Source organism: Scardinius erythrophthalmus (genome assembly GCF_964197995.2).
Source record: "Scardinius erythrophthalmus genome assembly, chromosome: 7".
In the NCBI taxonomy this organism is placed as follows: Eukaryota; Metazoa; Chordata; class Actinopteri; order Cypriniformes; family Leuciscidae; genus Scardinius; species Scardinius erythrophthalmus.
Window position 1 is genome coordinate 15,024,590 of NC_138227.1, and position 22,231 is coordinate 15,046,820.

General features: G+C 40.6%; 1 protein-coding gene across 1 annotated transcript in view; it reads right to left on the minus strand.

The window, feature by feature from the left end:
* Nucleotides 1–5,573: 5,573 nt before the first annotated feature.
* zbtb16b (zinc finger and BTB domain containing 16b) overlaps nt 5,574–22,231 on the minus strand; it is a 54,164-nt gene continuing 37,506 nt past the window's right edge. Inside the window, exons 5-7 of the mRNA XM_081370058.1 lie at nt 16,783–16,953; nt 9,694–9,861; nt 5,574–8,368 (exon numbers count right to left, since the gene is read on the minus strand). Of these exons, the coding sequence (XP_081226184.1) occupies nt 8,139–8,368; nt 9,694–9,861; nt 16,783–16,953 (569 nt within the window). The 3' untranslated portion in view covers nt 5,574–8,138. The remainder of the gene's footprint in view (nt 8,369–9,693; nt 9,862–16,782; nt 16,954–22,231) is intronic.

Genomic DNA, 22,231 nt, shown 5'->3' on the forward strand with positions numbered 1-22,231 from the left:
CTTTATTTGAGGCACGAGATGATTGAATCCTCCCCGCCATCGTCTAATGCCAGTATGGGACTTATCATTAGTGCTTAGTGTGCTGCCAAACCCCCCCTTTTGAGCCAGCTGAGATGAGCGGCTTGAGAGTGCTGTCATTCAAGACGGCACGCTTTAGCGTTTGGGAAGCTAGTCTGGGATTTCCAAGCTCTCGCCGTCAATAGTGCTTGTATGCAATTTGGACCAAACGATTGTATGGTGAGGCTTACGTCTAGGCTTGGTTATACACCTAAAGTGCTCTCAATGCCATTCAGAGCCCAGCTTATAAAGCTGCAAGCATTTCATTCCCCTGACCCAACTTCTGACAAGGAGTCTCAGAGGTGTGCCCTGTTGGCCTGTTCATGCATTGCATACTTACGCTACCTATATAGCGGCTGGGCCCACCCACAGAGTGAGCATTCGAGCACCCATTGGCTATAGCAAGTGCAATAGCGTGATTCAATCAGGCTTCAGGAATTTCGAAGAACTTAGTAAAACTGAGATAATAAATTGTTTTAAATAATACAATTTTGTTAAATGTCCGACATAGCTTAAAAGAATTTGGGTCTTCTCGGGTCCATTCGGAAAAAAGCACATTTATTTTCAACTAGCCGAGACCCGACCCGTATCCGAGGCACTCGTTGAAGTTTTGGACCCGAACCCACTCGGGTCTCGGGTCGGAGTCGGACCTTGGGTTTTCTGATCCAAGTGGACCTATGAAGACCTCTAATGCTTGTAGACAGTAACCGAGCACCGCAAACAAACAGCAGCCACCTTTTGCATTCCTCCCAAACCAAAACAACAAGCTTATGCTGTGTTCAAGCCATGTCGTATTTACAATAATTAAGAGATGGCAACCTGTGATGTTCTACTCGGAGCTGTTCGCGTCCTCGGAATTAAGCGTTTTTATGGCAACATGATCAATGGCGAAATTAGTCTGCAGCAGTCGGGTGGTACAAATCAGAGCTCTTTAAGTTGTTTACATTCATTATTGTGTTATGTAAAGCACATTACACAAGCTAATTTAACGCTGTCATAGTGACGCTTTGCAGACTCTGCTCTGGCTGTTCGCGTTCATGTTTTGAAGGAGCCGTGGCTTTGGAGACACTGAAGGGAGGGTAGGATCTTATGCTTTCAATGCTAGTTTGTTATTGCTAGCCTCTCTGAAATTGCTTAGTATGCCTAACTTATCTTTTAGAAATCAAACAATGTGCTATTAATATTGTAGTTTAGCATTATATACTGTAAATAAAAATTCAGCCCTTAAATATGTCATAGAAAATAAAAGTTTGGCTGAAATATATAGCCTGTTATAGCCTGGCTGATGTATTTTTGTAGGCCAAAACCTGGAAACTAGTTAGCACATTTTAGCACCTCCGGTCAATGTCAAACGAGTCAGTTTTTTATTTATTTATTTTTTTATGGGTTTTTGGTTAAATGCCTGAAATAATGTGGACCGTTTAAAAAAAAAAAGTGTAATCACTGGGACTGCAGAGGTTGTCCTAGACATTAAACATCATTAGAATGAACAAGAAATCTCACTGTAGTCTGCTTTTACAGCCTCAGTATTTATAATCGCTCTTGCAAACCATTCTAACTCAAATTTTAGCTCTTCACACATGCTTGTAGTAGTGGCCGCCAAGTGGTTCTTCACAGACATTTGAGTTCTAACCGTTTTCTCAGTTCAGTGTACTGGCGACTCGATAACTGATTCGAGAACCATTAACTGACAGCTGTACTACTGTTGACTTGAACTACAGGCATCATATATTTCCAATACAGTGACTGTCAGGCACATCCAAACGTGAGTTTTGTTTGAGTAACTTGTGGATCAGTGCTACCTTAAGCCTGAAAAACTGGTTCATCCAGCTCACTAAAAAGAACCAGTTCAAAACAACAACTTCACTAATCGAACATCACTAAGCTGATCCAGACCTGGTGGATGAAAGCTTTTTCAAAGGTCGCCTTGCACAAAAGCAAAGTATTCTGTGACGAAAGAAAAGCAGGTACGAGTGAAACACTGCCTTTCGGGACTAATCATCTGTTTTCACTGTAGACCTCATTACAGCTCACAGGTCATTACAACATGTCATTTGTTCAGTCTTTCTCCTGTTAACAGTTAGCAGTTAGTTAATGCCTCAGTCACACTGATTGCTTTCCAAACAAACATGCTTATTAGCAATTAAAAGGCTAAATAGGGTCTGTTTAAATAATTAATGACAGTTTTAATTACTTTCATCAAACTTAATGAGCCACTAAGGATTTAAAGCCATTCCACAGGTAAACAGCAAAGTGAATCACATGGGATGAGGAGCGTGTTAAAAAAAAACAATTCTTTGTAGAGCTGTTCTGAGTGTTTTCTTTTCATACTTCAACAGTCAATATCGTATTTGTATCAGTCTAAAACTTTTAATGCATTTACAAGCATCAATACAAACACAGATGAACACTGATTAACAGAACACAGGTGATACAAATGACGATGATGACTAAACAGGTGACAAAAATGATCTGATGATGACAGTAACCATGGATACAAAGGAGTGGCGGGAAGACATGTGACTAATGAAAACAAGACTCACACAGAAACACAACTGTGACAGTAGGTAGCTACATTTTATATAAATGTGACCCTGGATCACAAAACCAGTCATAAGTAGCACAGGTTTTTGTGGCAATAGCCAACAATACATTGCATGGGTCAAAATTATCGTTTTTTTTTTCTTTTATGCCAAAAATCATTAGGATATTAAGTAAAGGTCATGTTTCATGAAGATGTTTTGTAAATTTCCTACCGTAAATATATAAAAAATGTATTTTTGTGAGTGAATGCAGCACAATCGCGAACATAAATGGACAACTTTAATGGTGATTTTCTCAATGTTTTGATTTTTTTGTACCCTCAGATTCCAGATATTCAAATAGCTGTATCTCGGCAAAATATTTACTTATAATAACATATCATATAGCTTTCAGATGATGTATAAATCTCAATTTCATAAAATTTACCCATGTGACGGGTTTTGTCGTCCAGGGTCATAAATTTGTATGTTGATTTTTTTTTTTTTTTATATATATATATATATATATATATATATAACATGTATAATAGTTCTTAAATACAAACCAAAAATTTGCCAATTAATACTTAAAAATATTAATGTCCCATAAAAATATTTATGGGACAACACAATGTTCCATAAGCGTGCGTCACTTGCACTTTCAGGCCCTAATGGGAAACTTTATTGTTGTTGATTAATTTAATTTCTTAATCTATCTATCTTTTTTCATATAGGTCACATTTGTGTTATTTGAATGATTTTGCTTTCTATTGACAAATCGCTTTAGATGGGCAAGTCTAGTAGTTAATGTTGGTTTCTGCCACTAGAGGACTCAATCGCCAAATACAAACACAACATTCCTGCACTAGTGCTCTAGTCAAACAAAAATTATCATATCATCCCCCTCACACAATTCTCACACAAACAGCTTAGAACGGTGAAAAAAAAAAAAAAACTCTCAATCATATGGCATTTCTGTTACAAGTTTATTTTAGAACACTGACGTATACAGAGATGTGTCTGAACCCACATAGAGAAGGGGAAAGGAATCTACACCTCTATCTGCAGCATCAAAAACACCACACAGTGCTTCAAAACAGCATCTCTATGCTGAAATAAAGAGAAGAACAAAAACCCTACAAGGCTATAATACAAAATTTATGCACAAAACAAAGTAACAATAATTGGGCACCTTTTAAAAGTTACACAAAGAACTGGTGCTGAGGTAGACAATACAAAAAAGTAAAACATGACGAATGTAAAACCATTTCGACACCAAGAACACGGTCTTGTCACTGGAACAAGGCAAATGGAGCGAAATGGCCGTTTGGTCCCACGTGGATCCTCAGTCCGAGTATTAATTTGTGTAACAATGGCACAAATATGGGAGCACTGAGTGACATGGCTACTTCCTGTCTGAAAGCAAAGTAAAACACAGTGATACAGTGGCAGGGATGCCAAGTTTTCACTTACATGCTGACCTGTAGATTTATTGCTTGTGATGACTGAAAAAAGTAGCTGAAAGGGGTTACAAACCTAAACACAGTGTCCATAAAGACGGAGAAAGTAGGGTGTTTATCCTGAAATCTATATTTCTGATGTTCTGTGGGTAAAGCGAAGGCATCCCTGATTGCCTAAGAGCACAGTTCATATCAAGGTGACTTTGCATAAAGACACAAATACAAAGGGCAGAAGATGTTTCAAATCATTTACAGGGTGTCTGTGACAGCACCTCTCGGTGCATGTATTTAACACTGAATAAATCGACCACATTGACTCACACTGCACACACGAGGACCAGTACAGACCTTATAGGTGACTCTAATCTTACAGTGATCGGTGAACACAATACAAACACACAGATACAGCTTTACTTTTCATGTCTTACATGTTGCTTGTGCTCCTTGACGCTGTCGTAGACCTACAGCTCTTGGCATTAGTTCACTCAATGTCATTTTATACTTAAAACGTGGAATCATCATCATCATCATCATTATCATCATATGAACTGACACCCAGCAGCAATGACTACAATATGTTTTTATAAACATCTACTACTTGTATGTTTAACATTGTAAAATAAGCACAAGAAAACAATTTTCCACTCAAATCAAGAACAAGCACAGATGCAAAAGATACTGTAAAAATATTCGCGTCACTAAAAACGAACAAAAGAACAAGGGTCGCACGATACCCCGTACAAAAATACAACATATTCCCTTATCAAAGTGCCGCGTTTGGCTCTTGTCGAGAGATTTATTTTCACAGAAAATCACCTATTCGTTTGTTTTCTCTAGCGAATATCCCCCACGTAACTGCACGCATCAGTACCGCATCTCTGATGACTCACCGCTTGAATAATTTTCACATAAAAAGATCATTTTTATTCACATTGTTTCAAGTTTATCCCCTCAAGTATCTAATAACTAAACATTTTTTCAATGCTATTCTAAAATTATCTAGAATGTATGCGTCTACCCTTTTAGTCTGATTATGTTTCATCATAAGGAGTGTAAATATAATGACGAATGAACCGGGATTTAAGCGAATTGAAATATGAGAGTGGGTGTAAATGAAAATGCTAGTTACAAGCAAAACAAAAGTGTGCTTTTGCTTTAGTGCAAAACTGAGAAGGTAGTCCTGAAACAGATGGCCGAGAGACAAGATATGCACACTTGTACTACGCTTAACGCTAAAATACCACTGAATAATGCACAGACCCAGACGGAACCCGCATGTAAGGTGTGGTCACATTAGTGAGTGGGAAGCTTGTCCATTGTCAATACTGTGGCGATGAAGCACCACTCACACAAAAAAACACTTTCGTACGCCGCGAATTTGCATGTCCAACTTTCGTTGCGAAATCTGCTTTGGTGAAAAATGTTCGTCCTCACATGAAAATCGGGATTACGTTGATTCCTATTTTACAAGATAGTGATTACGTATGAATTCGTACGATGTGATTTGTAATGAAATGTAATTTTTATTTTTTTTAAACAAAGTAAGCATGAAGCCCAAACCCCACCCCTAAACATAACCGTCACTGGTAAGCAGATCGTACGAAACCATGCAAATGTTATAACGAATTAAACATAAAATAGTTGCCATGGGATTGTGTTGGTATTTCTAACCCGACCTAATGAGAAAACTTAACTATTTTATGAGGTGGCAATTTTGTATGCATTCGTACAATGTGATTTGTAAGGAAACGTACAATTTGTAGAAAAAAGTAAGCACGAAGCCCAAACCCCACCCCTAAACATAACCTGGGGTTGTAAGCAGATCGTACGAAAACGTACAAATGAGATTACGAATTAAATGTAAAATAGTTACGAATTGTCATGAGATTATGTTGGTATTTCCAACCCGAACTAATGAGAAAACGTAACTATTTTATGAGGTGGTGATTTTGTATGAATTCGTACAATGTGATTCGTACAGTAACGTACGATTTTTAGAAAAACTTAAGCATGAAGGTCCACCCTGAAATCTAACCGTCAGTTGGCAGTAAACAGGTCGTACTAAAACATACAAATGAGATCTTACAAATTAATACGAATTAGCCATCAATTCAATATTGCCACGAGAGTGTATTGTGAAATTTCCTGAACACCACCTTTATTCCACAGAGAATACTCCAATAGTGTGGAATACATTTAAACATAGTAAAACTATGTTAAATGTAAAGAGCTACAGTCTTATCTCCAACTAAATCATTTGCCAATTAATCAAAACATAAACGCATAAGGGGCGGCAGAAATATATTCTGTACTGATAGAATGTATGCCTTGAATACAATGTAAGTCACTTTGGATAAAAGCGTCTGCTAAATGTATATGCAACGCAAATGTAACGCAACGTAACACAATATATAGACTGTTGTGAATGGCCATTCCAATTCTGCTTAAATGTCTCGGATCTCTTGGATTCCGTGTGGGTCTGATGATATGTGTTTCTGATACCGATGAATTCTGTTGCATTGTGCGGTTTTTAGCAGCTCAGCAGGAAATGAGAAACAAAGACTAGTACAAAAAAAAAATCTAGCATGTGAGGTAACAAAATTAGGCAATTCAAGTAAAACGTTTTAACAGAGATGACAGAATTCAAAAAATAACGGCTAGCTAAGTATCTTTAGCAAAACATATATTGACATGTCCATAGAAACATATACTGCATTTCGGTATTTGATTCTAAAAAATAATCTCTTTTTAATTCATAAACTGATTTATGGGTTCGACAATAACAATTCATTGGACTAAAATGCCTGCAATAGCAAAATGTTGCCGTGTGAACGTAAAAATGCAATCAACTCTCATACTGTTTTATTTGGTGCGAAAGAGACTGAAATGAAAGCAAATTACATAGAATAACCTCTCTGTAGTGCTGAAAACAACAACAAAAAAGGGCCTCTGAAACTCTGAAAGTGCACAGTGTAGTTATTTAAGGTTGAATAAATGTCCCTGAACATCCACCACGGTTGCTTGGCAGCATAATTTGGATGTACCTCTGAGAAAAGCTGTTTTGTTAAGCACTTTATTACGCTTTAAAGAAAATGACTAATGGGTCCAACCCTGTGCTTTTCCTCACACTTACTTGTAATAAAAAATCACTAAAATTGAGGCCTAGAAAGCCTAATAATGACCTTAAGGGAGCAATTTACTAAAAAGGGTATAATTTCATCCGCTAATGTGTTTAGCTCCTCTGTTTGATCATGTATGCGAGTTTTAAGCTTTGGTCCATGTTTTTATTTGACTCAGAATTAAGAAATTAAGACCACCAGAAATCTAAATTTGAGGCTTTGAGTTTGTCTGTTAGCTTTGAGAGGTTGCTAGCGTAGCCCCAAACGTTGACATTTAAAGCCCAAAGTATACTTCGGCCGCCCGCGTTCTGTGATTTGAGCACTTGGAGACAAAATCAACTAGACAGTGCGCACGCGCCAAACGTGTCTTTCTGCGCTCACGGCCAAAGGAGTATACTTTGAAAGGCTTGCGCGCACAACTGTGCGTGAGACGGAGCGGAACGCAGAAAATAAGCATACCTGGACCTTAACAGACCATGACCATTTAAAATCATGCTTGTGATGTAACTAAAGCCTACTGGATTATCCCTATGATACGCCCCGCCTCTAAACGTCAACACAAGTGATTTTTTAGGGTCTTGAAAATCTATGGCTTATGGGTTTCATCCATGGAGGAAAAGTGCAGGAATCCTTATTTGAATAAAACTAGTATGATCATGCAGTGAATTTTTCCAATCAACAGGGTGGAATGCAGACAAACGGATTCTCGTCATAGTGGTGGACTGTACTAACACTTTCTGATAATTCACATCCCTTTACCGCATATCACATTTCCATTTCATAAACATTTTTGAGTGCAGTTACATCCTAAAAATGTGCACAAATGCATATCACAAACAAAACGTCAAAAAAATTCCACATCACATTTCATCAGTTTGACCACGCGCCCAACTGTCTTTGGCCTGGACCAAAAGCAAACCTTCAGGTGAATTGTCCTTGGGCGCATCTTGCCATTTTTCGTTCCTTTTTGTGGCTCCGTCTCACACGTAGCAGAGGTACAGGTACGTCTTCTCTATCCTCCAGTCTGGGGGCACGTCCTCGGGCTTGTGGGCCTTCATGTGCTTCTGCATGGATGAGAGGCTGGGGCAGTACTCCTGGCAGATGGTGCACTGGTAGGGCGAAGCGCCGTTGTGGGTACGCAGGTGTTTGATCATGGCGGAGTAGTCCCGTGAGCGCTGGTGGCATAGCTTGCACTCAAACGGCTTCTCACCTGCATGTGGAGAACGAGTACAGAACGTTTCAAACCACCAATAATGTGTACATGACAGAAACAGCTGTGTTGATTAAAGTCAGCATGAAATGGGAATCACAATGCATTTTACTTCCATAATGTGACAGATGTCTGGATCTATGAATGTATTCCAGGGTAATTATTATCATTCAAATATAACACAGGGGTGCCCAATCCTGCTCCTGCCGATCGACTGCCCTGCACAGTTCATCTCCAACCCTAATCAAACACACCTGCCTTTAATTTTCAAGTGATCCTGAAGACCTTAATTGGTTGCTTCAGGTGTGTTTGACTAGGGTTGGAGATGAACTGTGCAGGGCAGTCGATCGGCAGGAGCAGGATTGGACACCCCTGATGTAACAAGACCTTAAACTTACTTAATTTCAGCATTTCTCATTCTCATATTTAAAATAATTGATATTTCTAATGCATACTTTTTTATACTGAAAAACATATTTAAAACCGTTTGTGGAAAATAATCACGTTCACTGGAAAAGAAAATGATGGCTGGGACTTTAGATGAAAGGTTATCAAGACAGCAACCGGCACCAGATTTCCCACACTAGCTCTGCTTCCTGGCTAGTAAGGTGGAGTTAAGATGCCACCTGGTGTCCAGGACGGGAACAACAGATCTGTGGGTGTGCTGCCTGTCACTGAGCTGAGCAAACAGAGTATTGATCCGCCACTGACAGCAAGGGTAAATGTCAGTGATTCTCAGGCTGGTTGTGTGAAGGAGCAGTGGCCTTTCAGCTGAGAGTTTCTGCTCTTGTTATCTTCACCTGTCCAGTCTCGTGTCTGCAGCCCCGCTTGACACAAAGACAGCAATTATTTGACGGGCCTCCTGATAGGTTAGCTTAGCAGCTGCCTTATTGAGGGCCAGAGAGCAACAGCAATCAGCCTGTAATTCCAGCTCAGCTGAAAGATTTAATATGCCACCATAGTGAGACCATGACCGAACAAAATAGATACAAGGAATTGAATCTAGCGTGGACCCGAAAATGTCAAGATCTGAATTCTTCAGCGTAAAACTGGGGCCTTAAAATGTAATACAATTAATTTATCATTTTACAAAGCTGTTGTCTTGTTTCATTATATCATATTTGCTTGAAGGCTTATATTCAAATATCTCCAACTGCAAAGCATGCTGGAAGAGCAGGTCAGTGTGTTCCCAGTGTGTGACTATTAACCTGTGAGCTTCTATGGCTTTTGAAATCGCTTGTAAAGTGAAGCAGTCATCAGCTGGACCGCAGGACTGGGAAGATGAGGTGAATTGCTCTAAAACCTTTGGAATGAAAGTGTCTGACCTGTGTGGACACGGTAGTGGGTCTCCAGCTGGTGCTTGAGGCTGAACCTCTTTCCGCAGCCGTTACATTCATAAGGCTTCTCTCCGGTGTGGATGCGCTTGTGACCCTTCAGCGTGCTCTCGTCACGGAAGCAGCTCCCGCAGAACTCGCACTCGAACGGGTGGTCACCTGTCGTGCAGAGAGACAATGATTAAGTCTTTCACCTGTTTTAATTAAGGAAAGTGGCTTTTTTAAAATTCATTTTACACATTTTTTTTCTTTTCAGCAGTGCTGCAGGGAATAAATAACACATAAAACACGAGACCAGTGTAGTGTTATGACTCTATTGACTAATGAGCCAGATCTTTTTAGTGAATCAAAGCCGTAGGCTGTGTCCAAAATCGCATACTCTCTTGAGTGGGTACCCTATTACTTCAAGACCGTTAAAAATGTATGTTCTATATAGTATGTAAGTGTGTAGTATGAATGTCATCAGTTGCGTCGCTTCACTGGCATTCACAAATCCTCTCCCCGTGGCCTCATGGGATAGTAAAGTGTCCATCAAACACACACACACAGAATCTCGACACGAAGAGGCTGGCTCCGCCAAGTGCATTATAATCGTTTAATGCACAGTTAGCCGTGAATTATCGCACTTATATCAGGGTAATTTGCCAGCTTAAAGCTGTTATTGATATTTGCAGTGCAATATTTGACCTGAAGGGTAAAATTGACGGTTATTTTCATCAGTTACAGCTTATAGATCTCAGGGCTCTCAAGTCTCACGCATTGGGCGTGAGACACACGCAATTCAACCAGTTCACACGCTCACACGCCACACCGTGTATTTCTCACGCTGAAAAGGCAATGCCAACCAAGTTGTCCTGCGAGCTTTATATATAACGTTGTATACGAGGCGCAGGCACACAAAGTGAAGTTTCCTGCCGCCAGCACGTATCTCAGCACGTATTGCGTTCGTTACAAGGCAACACAGATGCGCGAACACACGGAAGTTGACGGAACATTCTCGGCCACCGTACGTTCGTTACTATGTAACCAACAACATTGCGCGAACACACGTCGTAATGGAGAAGGTAAGTTGGAAGAAAGCTCGTCTAACGTTTTTAGGCTAGAACATTTAATATATAGCCCATCGTTTACATTATTATTAATGTAGTTAAAAACTCTACAACTACTCTGCAACCAGGCCAGAAGCTTTGGCTCAGTTTGGCTAGCTTACGTTTTCTTAAACTAAGGGAATGTTAGTGGGTATGGGAAGGAATGAAGATGTATTTCTTCATTTTATTTTAAATACATTTAAATTTGTTTATTTTATTTTAAATTCTATATTATACTGTATTAATAGTCTTTCTAGTTACATTAAGGCTATGTATTAAAGCAGAGTGCTCTGGGTAATATTTTATATCCTGTCAAAACATACATTAATCATTGCCATTGCATTTGTATTTTTCAAACACAAAACACATTTCATAAGCTGGAGTGTGTACTCTTGTGTACACACACACACACACACACACACACACACACACACACACACACACACACACACACACACACACACACACACACACACACACACACACACACACACACACACACACACACACACACACACACACACACACACACCTTAATAATACTCTAATATGTCATTTGTTCACAATGTCCCATGCACCACACAATAAATAATTACTGGTATACCATTTTGACTAGACATTCAAAATGCAAAAAGATTTGTTTTTCCAAACTGTTTGGAGCAATTTGTTATATTTTTGTAATTTTTGTATAACTTATTTGTAATTTTGAAATATAACATTAAAGAGTATATTTGATGTGATCAATTGCTCTGTCATTTATCAGATTTACCAATTGTTATAATTTCAATTTGGGCTGGTTAATTATGAACAATGGGTAAAATTGGGGGGCGGGGACATATGGGGGCGTGGCTTCATTAGGGCTCCTCCCCTTACCGCATGTGATCTCACTCCAAGCTTTTGGTAAAACTTGAGAGCCCTGGATCTAGCATTCTGTTTGCATTGAATCAGACACAGACATAAAGTAGTGCGGTAAGATAACATTTATTTGAATGGATGAATTATAGCATTTATTTGAATTAATTAGAGAGAGAGAGAGAGAGAGAGAGAGAGAGAGAGAGAGATGAAAGATTTGTACCTGTGTCTTTTCATAGTCTCTCTCTCTATTCACACTGAAGCTGTGAGTTTAATTATTTCAAAATAGCGATGTAACCCCTTCGTTGCTAAGAAATATAATGTAGCGATTCAGTAGCGAAGCTATTTTAATAGTAAAAGTCGCGGGGCAGCATTGATAAGTTTCTGTGCTCATGAAGGTTGTCGCTGTGTGCGAGTGACGTATGTGTATGTGTGCTTCAATAAAAACAGCGCATTAATACAGAATGGTGATTAAACTGACATGGAACTAACTGTGCATTAAAGGGTTAGTTCACCCAAAAATGAAAATTCTGTCAGTAATTACTCACCCTCATGTTGTTCCAACCATGTAAGTCTTTCGTTCATCTTCGGAACACAAATTAAGATATTTTTGATGAAATCTGACAGAATTTTGACTCCTCCATAGGCTTCCAGTGTGACCGAAACTCACCGGCCCAGAATAGTTATTAAAACATCGTTAAAATAGTCCAAGTTACTACAGTGGCACTACATTAAGTTTATCATGCGACGAGAATACTTTTTGTGCGCAAAAACAAACAAAAATAACGACTTTATTCCACTTTTCATTTCCTTCTCTCTGGGCCTCGTAGTGTTTTTGCGCTGCGCGTCTGTGTTGCACGTCATCACGCAACACACACATGACCGGCGTCGGCCAATAGTGAGCCTACGTGGTGACGTGTAACACAGACGCGCTACGCATAAACACTACGAGGCCCAGAGAGAAGGAAATGAATAGTGGAATAAAGTCGTTATTTTTGTTTGTTTTTGCGCACAAAAAGTATTCTCGTCGCTTGATAAACTTAAGATTGAGCCACTGGAGTCACTTGGACTATATTAACGATCTCTTTAATAACTTTTCTGGGCCAGCAAGTTTCGGTCACATAGCAGCCTATGGAGGAGTGAAACATGGCTCAGATTTCATCAAAAATATCTTAATTTGTGTTCCGAAGATGAACGAAGGTCTTACGCGGTTGGAACAACATGAGGGTGAGTAATTACTGACAGAATTTTAATTTTTGGGTGAACTAACCCTTTAAACGGTTATATTACACCTTCCAGCCAATCAGAATCAAGTATTCAGACAGACCATGCAATAAACGTAAATAATACCCACATGAATTGGAACTTATCAAATCAAATTAGTGTTATTTTAACATTATTTACATGCTACTATATAATTTATTAATATTTTGAATTAGCTTTTATTTTTTATTTTAATTTCAGTTTTTGTTTTAATCATTTTTAGTACTTCAAATTCAACTTATTTTATTTCAGTTATTTATTTAAGTTTTTTAAGTTTAAGGTTTTTATATGAAAACTATTTTTTATAATGAATATTACCAACACTGAATTGAATAGGAATCAAATTAAACTGAATCAAATCAAGAGCTTCATATGAACTAGAATTTAATCAAATATCAATGCCCTATTTGTACATGGTTTCTACACTGGTTGAAGATGGTTATCAGTTCTACCAAATTGGTTTAGTCGACAGACAGAGGACTAAGTTTGACCCGTTAGAGCTGGTTAACAATGCTTCAAAACATAGCTTGAACTAGCTGACCACCTTAGGCTAGTATGACCTGGATTTTTCAGTCAATCTATATTAAACAACAAGATTAAAATTTCCTTAGTGATCACAAAGAACTGTTATTTTTATAAAAAAAATTCACATGTATTGATGCAGCTTGCAAAGTTATTAATATCGAGTAAGGTGTTGAAAGGAAATTATCCGGCACATTTCTCCCCGCTGGCTTTTCTAATGTCAGTGATCAGTACGAGTCTGATATGTGGTGATTTCGAACGTCGGCCGATTACTAATTGCTTTCCCGCTCTGACTAACAGCCCCTCATATCATTTCCTCAGACAGCAGCGGCATATAACGCTCGTAATATTTAATACATTTCAGCCCGGGCGGCGTGGCTTTAAAGTCATCGGCGGCGACCTATGCTCTTCATTATCTCCCTGTCCAAGTGTTAGCCGTGCGCAGGAATAAATTGCATCTCTTGTTATGTTCTGTCATGCTCTGACTTAAACCCTCCTCTTAAGAGACAATGCAGAAATTCCCAGAGCACGTTCTCTAAGCCAATCACGGCCCGCCATTCACATTTAAATACACTTCTGGCTGAGATGAATGGGTTTCTATCTGGGTTGAGAGAAAAAAAAACAGGCTGGGACAGATGAGATCCCTAGTGAACAGATATGAGATGATAGATAGAGTGGCAGTCTTTATGCATCTGTATCAACTTATCCGATGCACCTTCTGAAAGCCCTTCAGCCTGTCTGTCATTAAAGTTAATTGCCCAGAGGCGGGCAGCAGGCAGGCCAGACTCACAACACCACAGGCATGCTAATGCGCTAACCCCATCTACTGTGTGCGCATTCTGAACAAGTCACTGGCATCAACTACCCACTGGAGGAAGTATCCACAGGTATCAGCGTCAGTGTGTTTCCATGTCTATTGTTGTGCTGACAATGTCATACAAGTTAAATGCGGCGTCAATACACATTTAAGTGTTTTATTGATGCCGGCACGTTTTAGGTTATTCAATACTGGTGCATAATAAATAAAAAGGAGTGAATTTTACATTCTTAAATATTGAATAAGCTTTGCCCTGCCTGACAAAATGGCTTGAAAGTCAAGGCCGACCGACCTGCAGAGACTGTCTGTGCCATAAGCAATGTGAGCTTTGTGCTCCGTACCATCAAACACAGCTGTGAACATAGACAGCCGCCACTGTCTGCAAATGGTCTGGCAGTGAAATGGAGAGCGAACAGGAATGGCATATTAATGAGACCAGGCTGCATGTTCAGAATAAAGAGAGGAGCAACTGGAGATGCACGGAGCCCATTGTTTGATTTGCCCCTCGCAAATATTGCAAATACAATGCGGATCATATGAAATATACAGGTGGATGTTGTCAGGTGTCCACCTACCCGTTATGTTGTGGGTAATTTTGTATTTGTTGGTTATGATTTTGTTATTGCATCCTAAAAATATGCTACTATATTACTATAAGACAGGATTTATGAAAAGACCAGATTATTTATTCTGGTTTGTGTTGGTGGACCAATATCTCTCGTTGTTCATCAGCAAAAATGCTGGTAGTGACACTACCATAGCATCCAAAACACAACATATACTGGTGTAGCCTAGTGGGCAAACATGTGAATTCAGACCTCCTACAGACCCCCAAAGGGACTCATTTCTTGGTTGTTTCTTGTAGATACATTAGCATCTAGATACATTAGCATGATTGATTTAATAAAGACCAAATTGAGTTGAAAAACATTGAAAAAATGGCCAAGTCAGCAATTAAAAGTCAGAGATTTCAACAGAAATTATCCATAATCCTCCATTTATCCATAATTAAACACAAAAAAACAGAAAGAAATGAGAAAACTGATTTGATTTTGAAGAAGAAAGAATTTAGTGATGTCCTGAGACTACATTTGTTTAATCAAGTGCAACTGAGACCTAGATAAGTCTCCTTAGTTTTGAAAGTGCAACCTTTAAAACATTCCTGTGACATTCAATTTTGTGAACAGCTATTGATCGCTTATTATACTCTTGATATGTGGTATAAAACACAAGAAAATCAGAATTAATTACGCTTAGCACAGTTTATGCACAGTTCTGTATGTTGTTTAAAAACGCTGCAATTCCAGTAAAGAAAAACAGATTTTGCTTGGTGAAATATCTATAGTAGTTGACATTTACTCAGACTCCGTTAGGAGTGTCGAAATGTCCTTTCAGATGTTGTTCTGGAAAAACCATGTACCAGGCGGTCTGTGGCGAGATGGAGCGCATACTTAATGCCTCTTTAAAAAAACAACCTCGCTTCATTTCTGGCCTGTCTTATCAAAAATTTACATGTTGAGTCTAGACTTCAACTGTCTCTGACAATCTTACTGGTATTTCAGGTCAGACAGAGAGAGCGAAAGCAAGAGAAAGATGCACTCTTGCAAGCAAATGGAGTAGGTCCTTTCTGTTCACTGTTAAACCTTACAGATTTGCTCGTTGTTTTGAAGGAAAGAACAGAGATAACTGTATATATAGTCTGCTCTAACTAAATCTAATGGATGTTGATTTATATTTACTGAGTTTCTAACTAATGTTTGGAGGAGCATATTTATATTCATATATTGCAATCCTACCTGTTGCAATGACAAGAGTTTCTCCATGCTTCTCCCTACCTCATTATAATTCAATTACAATTTTTGTTGTCAATTTCGGGTCATTTGATAATGTAGAATGGTAAAAAAATGGAGGGGTTTGACTTAAGCATCAAGTTACCCTGAAGGAAACTGTCGAGAGAAAGGGGATGTGAGGTAGAGTGAGAGACAAAAGGCTGTCAGAAAACAGTCTAAGCCTCAGACGGGCCGCCCACAGACTGTAGGGAGATAAAGTTTTGTTTACAATTTCCATTGCTGGAAGAAGTCACTGGATGATAAAGTTCGATATGTTCTTGGCCTTGAATCTTTATTCAAAAGATAGGTTTGACATAGTAGCGATTATTAGAGTAAGTTATCACTTAGTTTGTTGCATAACGGTCATGATAGCATTGCCTTTAGTGTTATTAGCATTGACTTTTTTTGTTGTTGCAGAAATTAGGCTGCTTCCTGCCTAGGTGGGTGGTTGGTTCTTGGGCATAAATGTGATAACATGTACCCGAATCTGTCGATACTCACCTGGCTTGTCTGAGGACAAGTAAGAGGTTTATATAACCTTAGCAAGACTATATGAACATGCTCCTTCTGAACTCTTTTTAAAACTTTGCCACATCTCAGCTAGTGGCCCGCTTGCCCTTTTCTGCATTACACAGAGGTGTGAAGTTATTAATGTGCTTTTAGATGACTCAGATATCGGCGGTGTGAGTGATGTTCAGGTAAAGCTCACCTGTGTGCGAGCGGAGATGGCGTTTGAGCGCCGTGTGGCTCGGGAAAGTGCGTTCACACTCGCTGCAGATGTAGCTGCGCATGCCGGCGTGAATCTCCATGTGCTGCTGCAAAGCCTTCTGGGTCTGGAAACGCTTCCCACACAGAAGACAAAACACTGCCATATCTGAGCCTTAAGAAAAAAGACAAAACGAGAAGGGGTTTAGGAGTAATGCAGAGAATGCAGAATTTGGACTTCATCCATTTTGTAGCTAAGTACAATGTGGCAAAATGAATGAATAAGTCTATATGTTTAGTAATGGATGGGGTAAAAGAGACTTAGACGTATTGCCTTAGTTTCTCTTCTCTCCACAACAGATCAACAGTGCTTTCAGTATCTATGGCCAATCAATAATGTATCTTTCAAGTAAAGCTGTCCCTAATTTAAAATCTTTGTGAATGCCCAGTGGTGGGTTCGTGAACAGCAGGCTGGGATTGACTTCTCACTCAATCAATCAGCATTTACAAAAGAGTTCAGAGTAAAAAAAAAAAAAGCATTAGTGCTTCAGACACATAAAAATGAACCTCTACACTTCACTAACAGCTCGTCTGTAATGCGAGTTTTGTGTAAATGTACTCAGAAGAGTTGCCCGATGTCTGCTATTTCCATTCTTTAAAAGTTTAAGGGCCGACATTGATTACGAAGGGCCATTTAGGGGCCAGGAGTGGATATTTACCCATGAAAACTTTTTTGTCTAAGGTCAAAGATCTAAAAGTAGAAAGTTTTTAAACAAAGAAGAGATGTGAAAAAAAAATGTAAAATGTTTAAGAACCATTTAGGTAATCAAATCAAATCAAATGTAATGTCATTGATCAGGAATAAAATAAAATAAATGGTATTATTACAAATATTTATTCATATTTAATATTATTAGAAATTCATGAACATTTTTCAGGTCAGTTGTCCTTTCAGACTGTTATGCTGAAAACAAAAGTTCTTTTGGGAAGCCAATGTAGCTCCGAGGCTCACAAAAAAAGCAGAACAAAAACATTCAAGGCAAATCTTGCTGTGAATGCTGCAGAAACACAAATGATGACACATTCTTGAGTTTCATTATATCAGACACATAACAGATATTTGTGTTGTCAGCCCTTTTCAGAAAAAGAAGAGAAAAAACCGAGGCAATCCAGCACAGGCATAAATATACGAGGTGACTGTGGTAAAGAAAAAGAAAGCACGAGGGGAAGAGAGAGAGGGAGCTTAGCTTCACTACTGTTTAATGTCTTTAGGAATAATTTACCTCTACAACTCCAACTATTTATACCATCACTCAGTTCCACTGAGAGCATCCCCTGCTTCTATTTTTCCTCATTCTTCTCTCCTTCTGTCTCCCTCGTTCGTCTGTGTCTAGCTCCCAGCAGAGCTTTAATGGTTCTGAAGTGGCTGACAGAGTAGCTTAAGCCGAGTGAATAGGGCTGTTAATGGAGCCAGCTCCTCTCTCAGAGTGAGTGTCAGAGACTCGGCTCTCCTCAGCAGCTGCTGTTAGTGGCGCTCCAGAGCTGCCCATTACCCACAGTACACCTCACTGAGGAGGCATACAACAGCAGAAAGAGGTGTGTCACCAGCTACTCCTGCAAAAAAATGTGTTTCCTAACACAAAGGGCAAAATATAGAATTTAAGAATTTCAATTCAGTTGGAATATGAATTGCAATGCTCACAAGCTACAAGGCACTGAATTGGAATCTGCATTGGAATTATTTAATGAATTGCAATTAAAACAATCATACAGTCACAACAGAGGAATTTAGTCTTAACACAAGTGTTGTGATAAAACAAAGTAAACTATTTAATGATATAATTTTCTCTTCATCAAAGAATCTTGAAAAAAATCTATCACGGTTTCCACATGTTCAGCACTGATAATTATAAGAAATATTTTTGAGCTGCAAATCAGCATATTAGAATGATTTCTGAAGGATCGTGCGACAATGAAGACTGGAGTAATCATGCTGAAAATTTAACTTTGCCATTAAAGTTAAGCATATATTCAAATATTAAACAGCTATTTTAAATTGTAATAATATTTTACAATATTACTGTTTGTTTCTGTATTCTGATCAAATAAATGCATGCAGCTTTTGTGAGACACCTCTTTAAATAATAATAATAATAACTAGATGTACCGCATCGCGGTACAAAATATGACCGCCGCTCAGGCCTGCACTGGCTTTCCACAAAAATAAATGACGTGGAGTAATTTGGCTGTATTGCGTGTTTATGTATATACCTAAAAAAAGTAATAGTATGTGCATGTCTGTCTGTGTGTGTGTGTGTGTGTGTGTGTGTGTGTGTGTGTGTGTGTGTCTGTGTGTGTGTGTGTGTGTGTCTGTGCGTGTATGTATGTGTGCGTACATGTGTGCGCATGTGTGTTTGTGTGTCTGTGCATGTGGATTTGTATGTGTGTGTGTATGGGTGTGTGTCTGTGCGTGTGGATGTCAGTGTGTGTGCATGCTTGCGTTTGTTTGTATTCCTGCATGTGTGTGTGTGACAGTATCATCCTAAACCAGCAACCCTTCGCTCAACAGCACCATCTACAGGCCGATGAGTGTACAGTCACTAAATGTGCACATAAATGAATTTATTTTATACCCCCCCATGGATGAAATTCTACAAAACTTAGCAGAGGATACCCCCAGAGGATGTCAAGTTAATCATACACATGAAATATGGTGCAGTTCTGAACATCTCCACTGAAGATAGGGGCGATCAAAGCAGAATAATATTGCATTTTCATTTTTTATGGGAGGGGCGCAAATCACAAATGAGTGATTATGGGCTAGGTTGATGTGGGCCCTTAAGAGCAACATACCATAACAATTACAAATGTTTACAATTACAAATTACAAAGCAATAACAAATGCATTTTTTTGGGTTTGGGGGGGCCCAGCGCGGGGGGGGGGGGGGGGTGAGTGGCCCCCGGGGACCAAACGAAATTTTTCCGTAGAAGTCTAGTGGGGCTACATGCTCACCAAATTTCATGTTCCCCGGTGTTTCGGTGTCCCTGGTATCGTTGACGAAAAATTTACGGGGGCCCCAGCGCAGGGGGGGGGAAGTGGCCCCCGGGGACCAAACAAAATTTTTCCATAAAAGTCTAGTAGACCAACATACCATAAAAATTTCTGCATCCTCGGTGCCACGGTTCAGGTAGTTAATTTAGGAAAAACTGCATTTTTTGGGGTTTGGGGGGATGCGGGGGGGGGGAGTGGCCCCCGGGGACCAAACGAAATTTTTCCGTAGAAGTGTAGTGGGGCTACATGCCCACCAAATTTCATATTCCCCGGTGCTTCGGTGTCCCTGGTATCGTTGACGAAAAATTTACGGGGGCCCCAGCGCGGGGGGGGAAGTGGCCCCCGGGGACCAAACAAAAATTTTCCGTAAAAGTCTAGTAGACCAACATACCATAAAAATTTCTTCATCCTCGGTGCCACGGTTCAGGTAGTTATTTAGGAAAAACTGCATTTTTTTGGTTTTGGGGGGGCCCAGCGCGGGGGGGGAGTGGCCCCCGGGGACCAAACGAAATTTTTCCGTAGAAGTCTAGTGGGGCTACATGCCCACCAAATTTCATGTTCCCCGGTGCTTCGGTGTCCCTGGTATCGTTGACGAAAAATTTACGGGGGCCCCAGCGCGGGGGGGGGAGTGGCCCCCGAGGACCAAACGAAATTTTTCCGTAAAAGTCTAGTAGACGAACATACCATAAAAATTTCTTCATCCTCGGTGCCACGGTTCAGGTAGTTATTTAGGAAAAACTGCATTTTTTTGGGTTAAGGGGGGCCCAGCGCGGGGGGCGGGGGGGAGTGGCCCCCGGGGACCAAACGAAATTTTTCCTTAGAAGTCTAGTGGGGCTACATGCCCACCAAATTTCATGTTCCCCGGTGTTTCGGTGTCCCTGGTATCGTTGACGAAAAATTTACGGGGGCCCCAGCGCGGGGGGGGAAGTGGCCTCCGGGGACCAAACGAAATTTTTCCGTAAAAGTCTAGTAGACCAACATACCATAAAAATTTCTTCATCCTCGGTGCCACGGTTCAGGTAGTTATTTAGGAAAAACTGCATTTTTTGGTTTTGGGGGGGGCCAGCGCGGGGGGGGAGTGGCCCCCGGGGACCAAACGAAATTTTTCCGTAGAAGTCTAGTGGGGCTACATGCCCACCAAATTTCATGTTCCCCGGTGCTTCGGTGTCCCTGGTATCGTTGACGAAAAATTTACGGGGGCCCCAGCGCGCGGGGGGGGGGGGGGGAGTGGCCCCCGGGGACCAAACGAAATTTTTCCGTAAAAGTCTAGTAGACAAACATACCATAAAAATTTCTTCATCCTCGGTGCCACGGTTCAGGTAGTTATTTAGGAAAAACTGCATTTTTTTTGGGTTAAGGGGGGCCCAGCGCGGGGGGGGGAGTGGCCCCCGGGGACCAAATGAAATTTTTCCGTAGAAGTCTAGTGGGGCTACATGCCCACCAAATTTCATGTTCCCCGGTGTTTCGGTGTCCCTGGTATCGTTGACGAAAAATTTACGGGGGCCCCAGCGCGGGGGGGGAAGTGGCCTCCGGGGACCAAACGAAATTTTTCCGTAAAAGTCTAGTAGACCAACATACCATAAAAATTTCTTCATCCTCGGTGCCACGGTTCAGGTAGTTATTTAGGAAAAACTGAATTTTTGGGGGTTTGGGGGGGCCCAGCGCTGGGGGGGAGTGGCCCCCGGGGACCAAACGAAATTTTTCCGTAGAAGTCTAGTGGGGCTACATGCCCACCAAATTTCATGTTCCCCGGTGCTTCGGTGTCCCTGGTATCGTTGACGAAAAATTTACGGGGGCCCCAGCGCGGGGGGGGAAGTGGCCCCCGGGGACCAAACGAAATTTTTCCGTAAAAGTCTAGTAGACCAACATACCATAAAAATTTCTTCATCCTCGGTGCCACGGTTCAGGTAGTTATTTAGGAAAAACTGCATTTTTTGGGGTTTGGGGGGGCCCAGCGCGGGGGGGGAGTGGCCCCCGGGGACCAAACGAAATTTTTCCTTAGAAGTCTAGTGGGGCTACATGCCCATCAAATTTCATGTTCCCCGGTGTTTCGGTGTCCCTGGTATCGTTGACGAAAAATTTAAGGGGGCCCCAGCGCGGGGGGGGAAGTGGCCCCCGGGGACCAAACGAAATTTTTCCGTAAAAGTCTAGTAGACCAACATACCATAAAAATTTCTTCATCCTCGGTGCCACGGTTCAGGTAGTTATTTAGGAAAAACTGCATTTTTTGGGGTTTGGGGGGGCCCAGCGCGGGGGGGAGTGGCCCCCGGGGACCAAACGAAATTTTTCCTTAGAAGTCTAGTGGGGCTACATGCCCACCAAATTTCATGTTCCCCGGTGTTTCGGTGTCCCTGGTATCGTTGACGAAAAATTTACGGGGGCCCCAGCGCGGGGGGCGAAG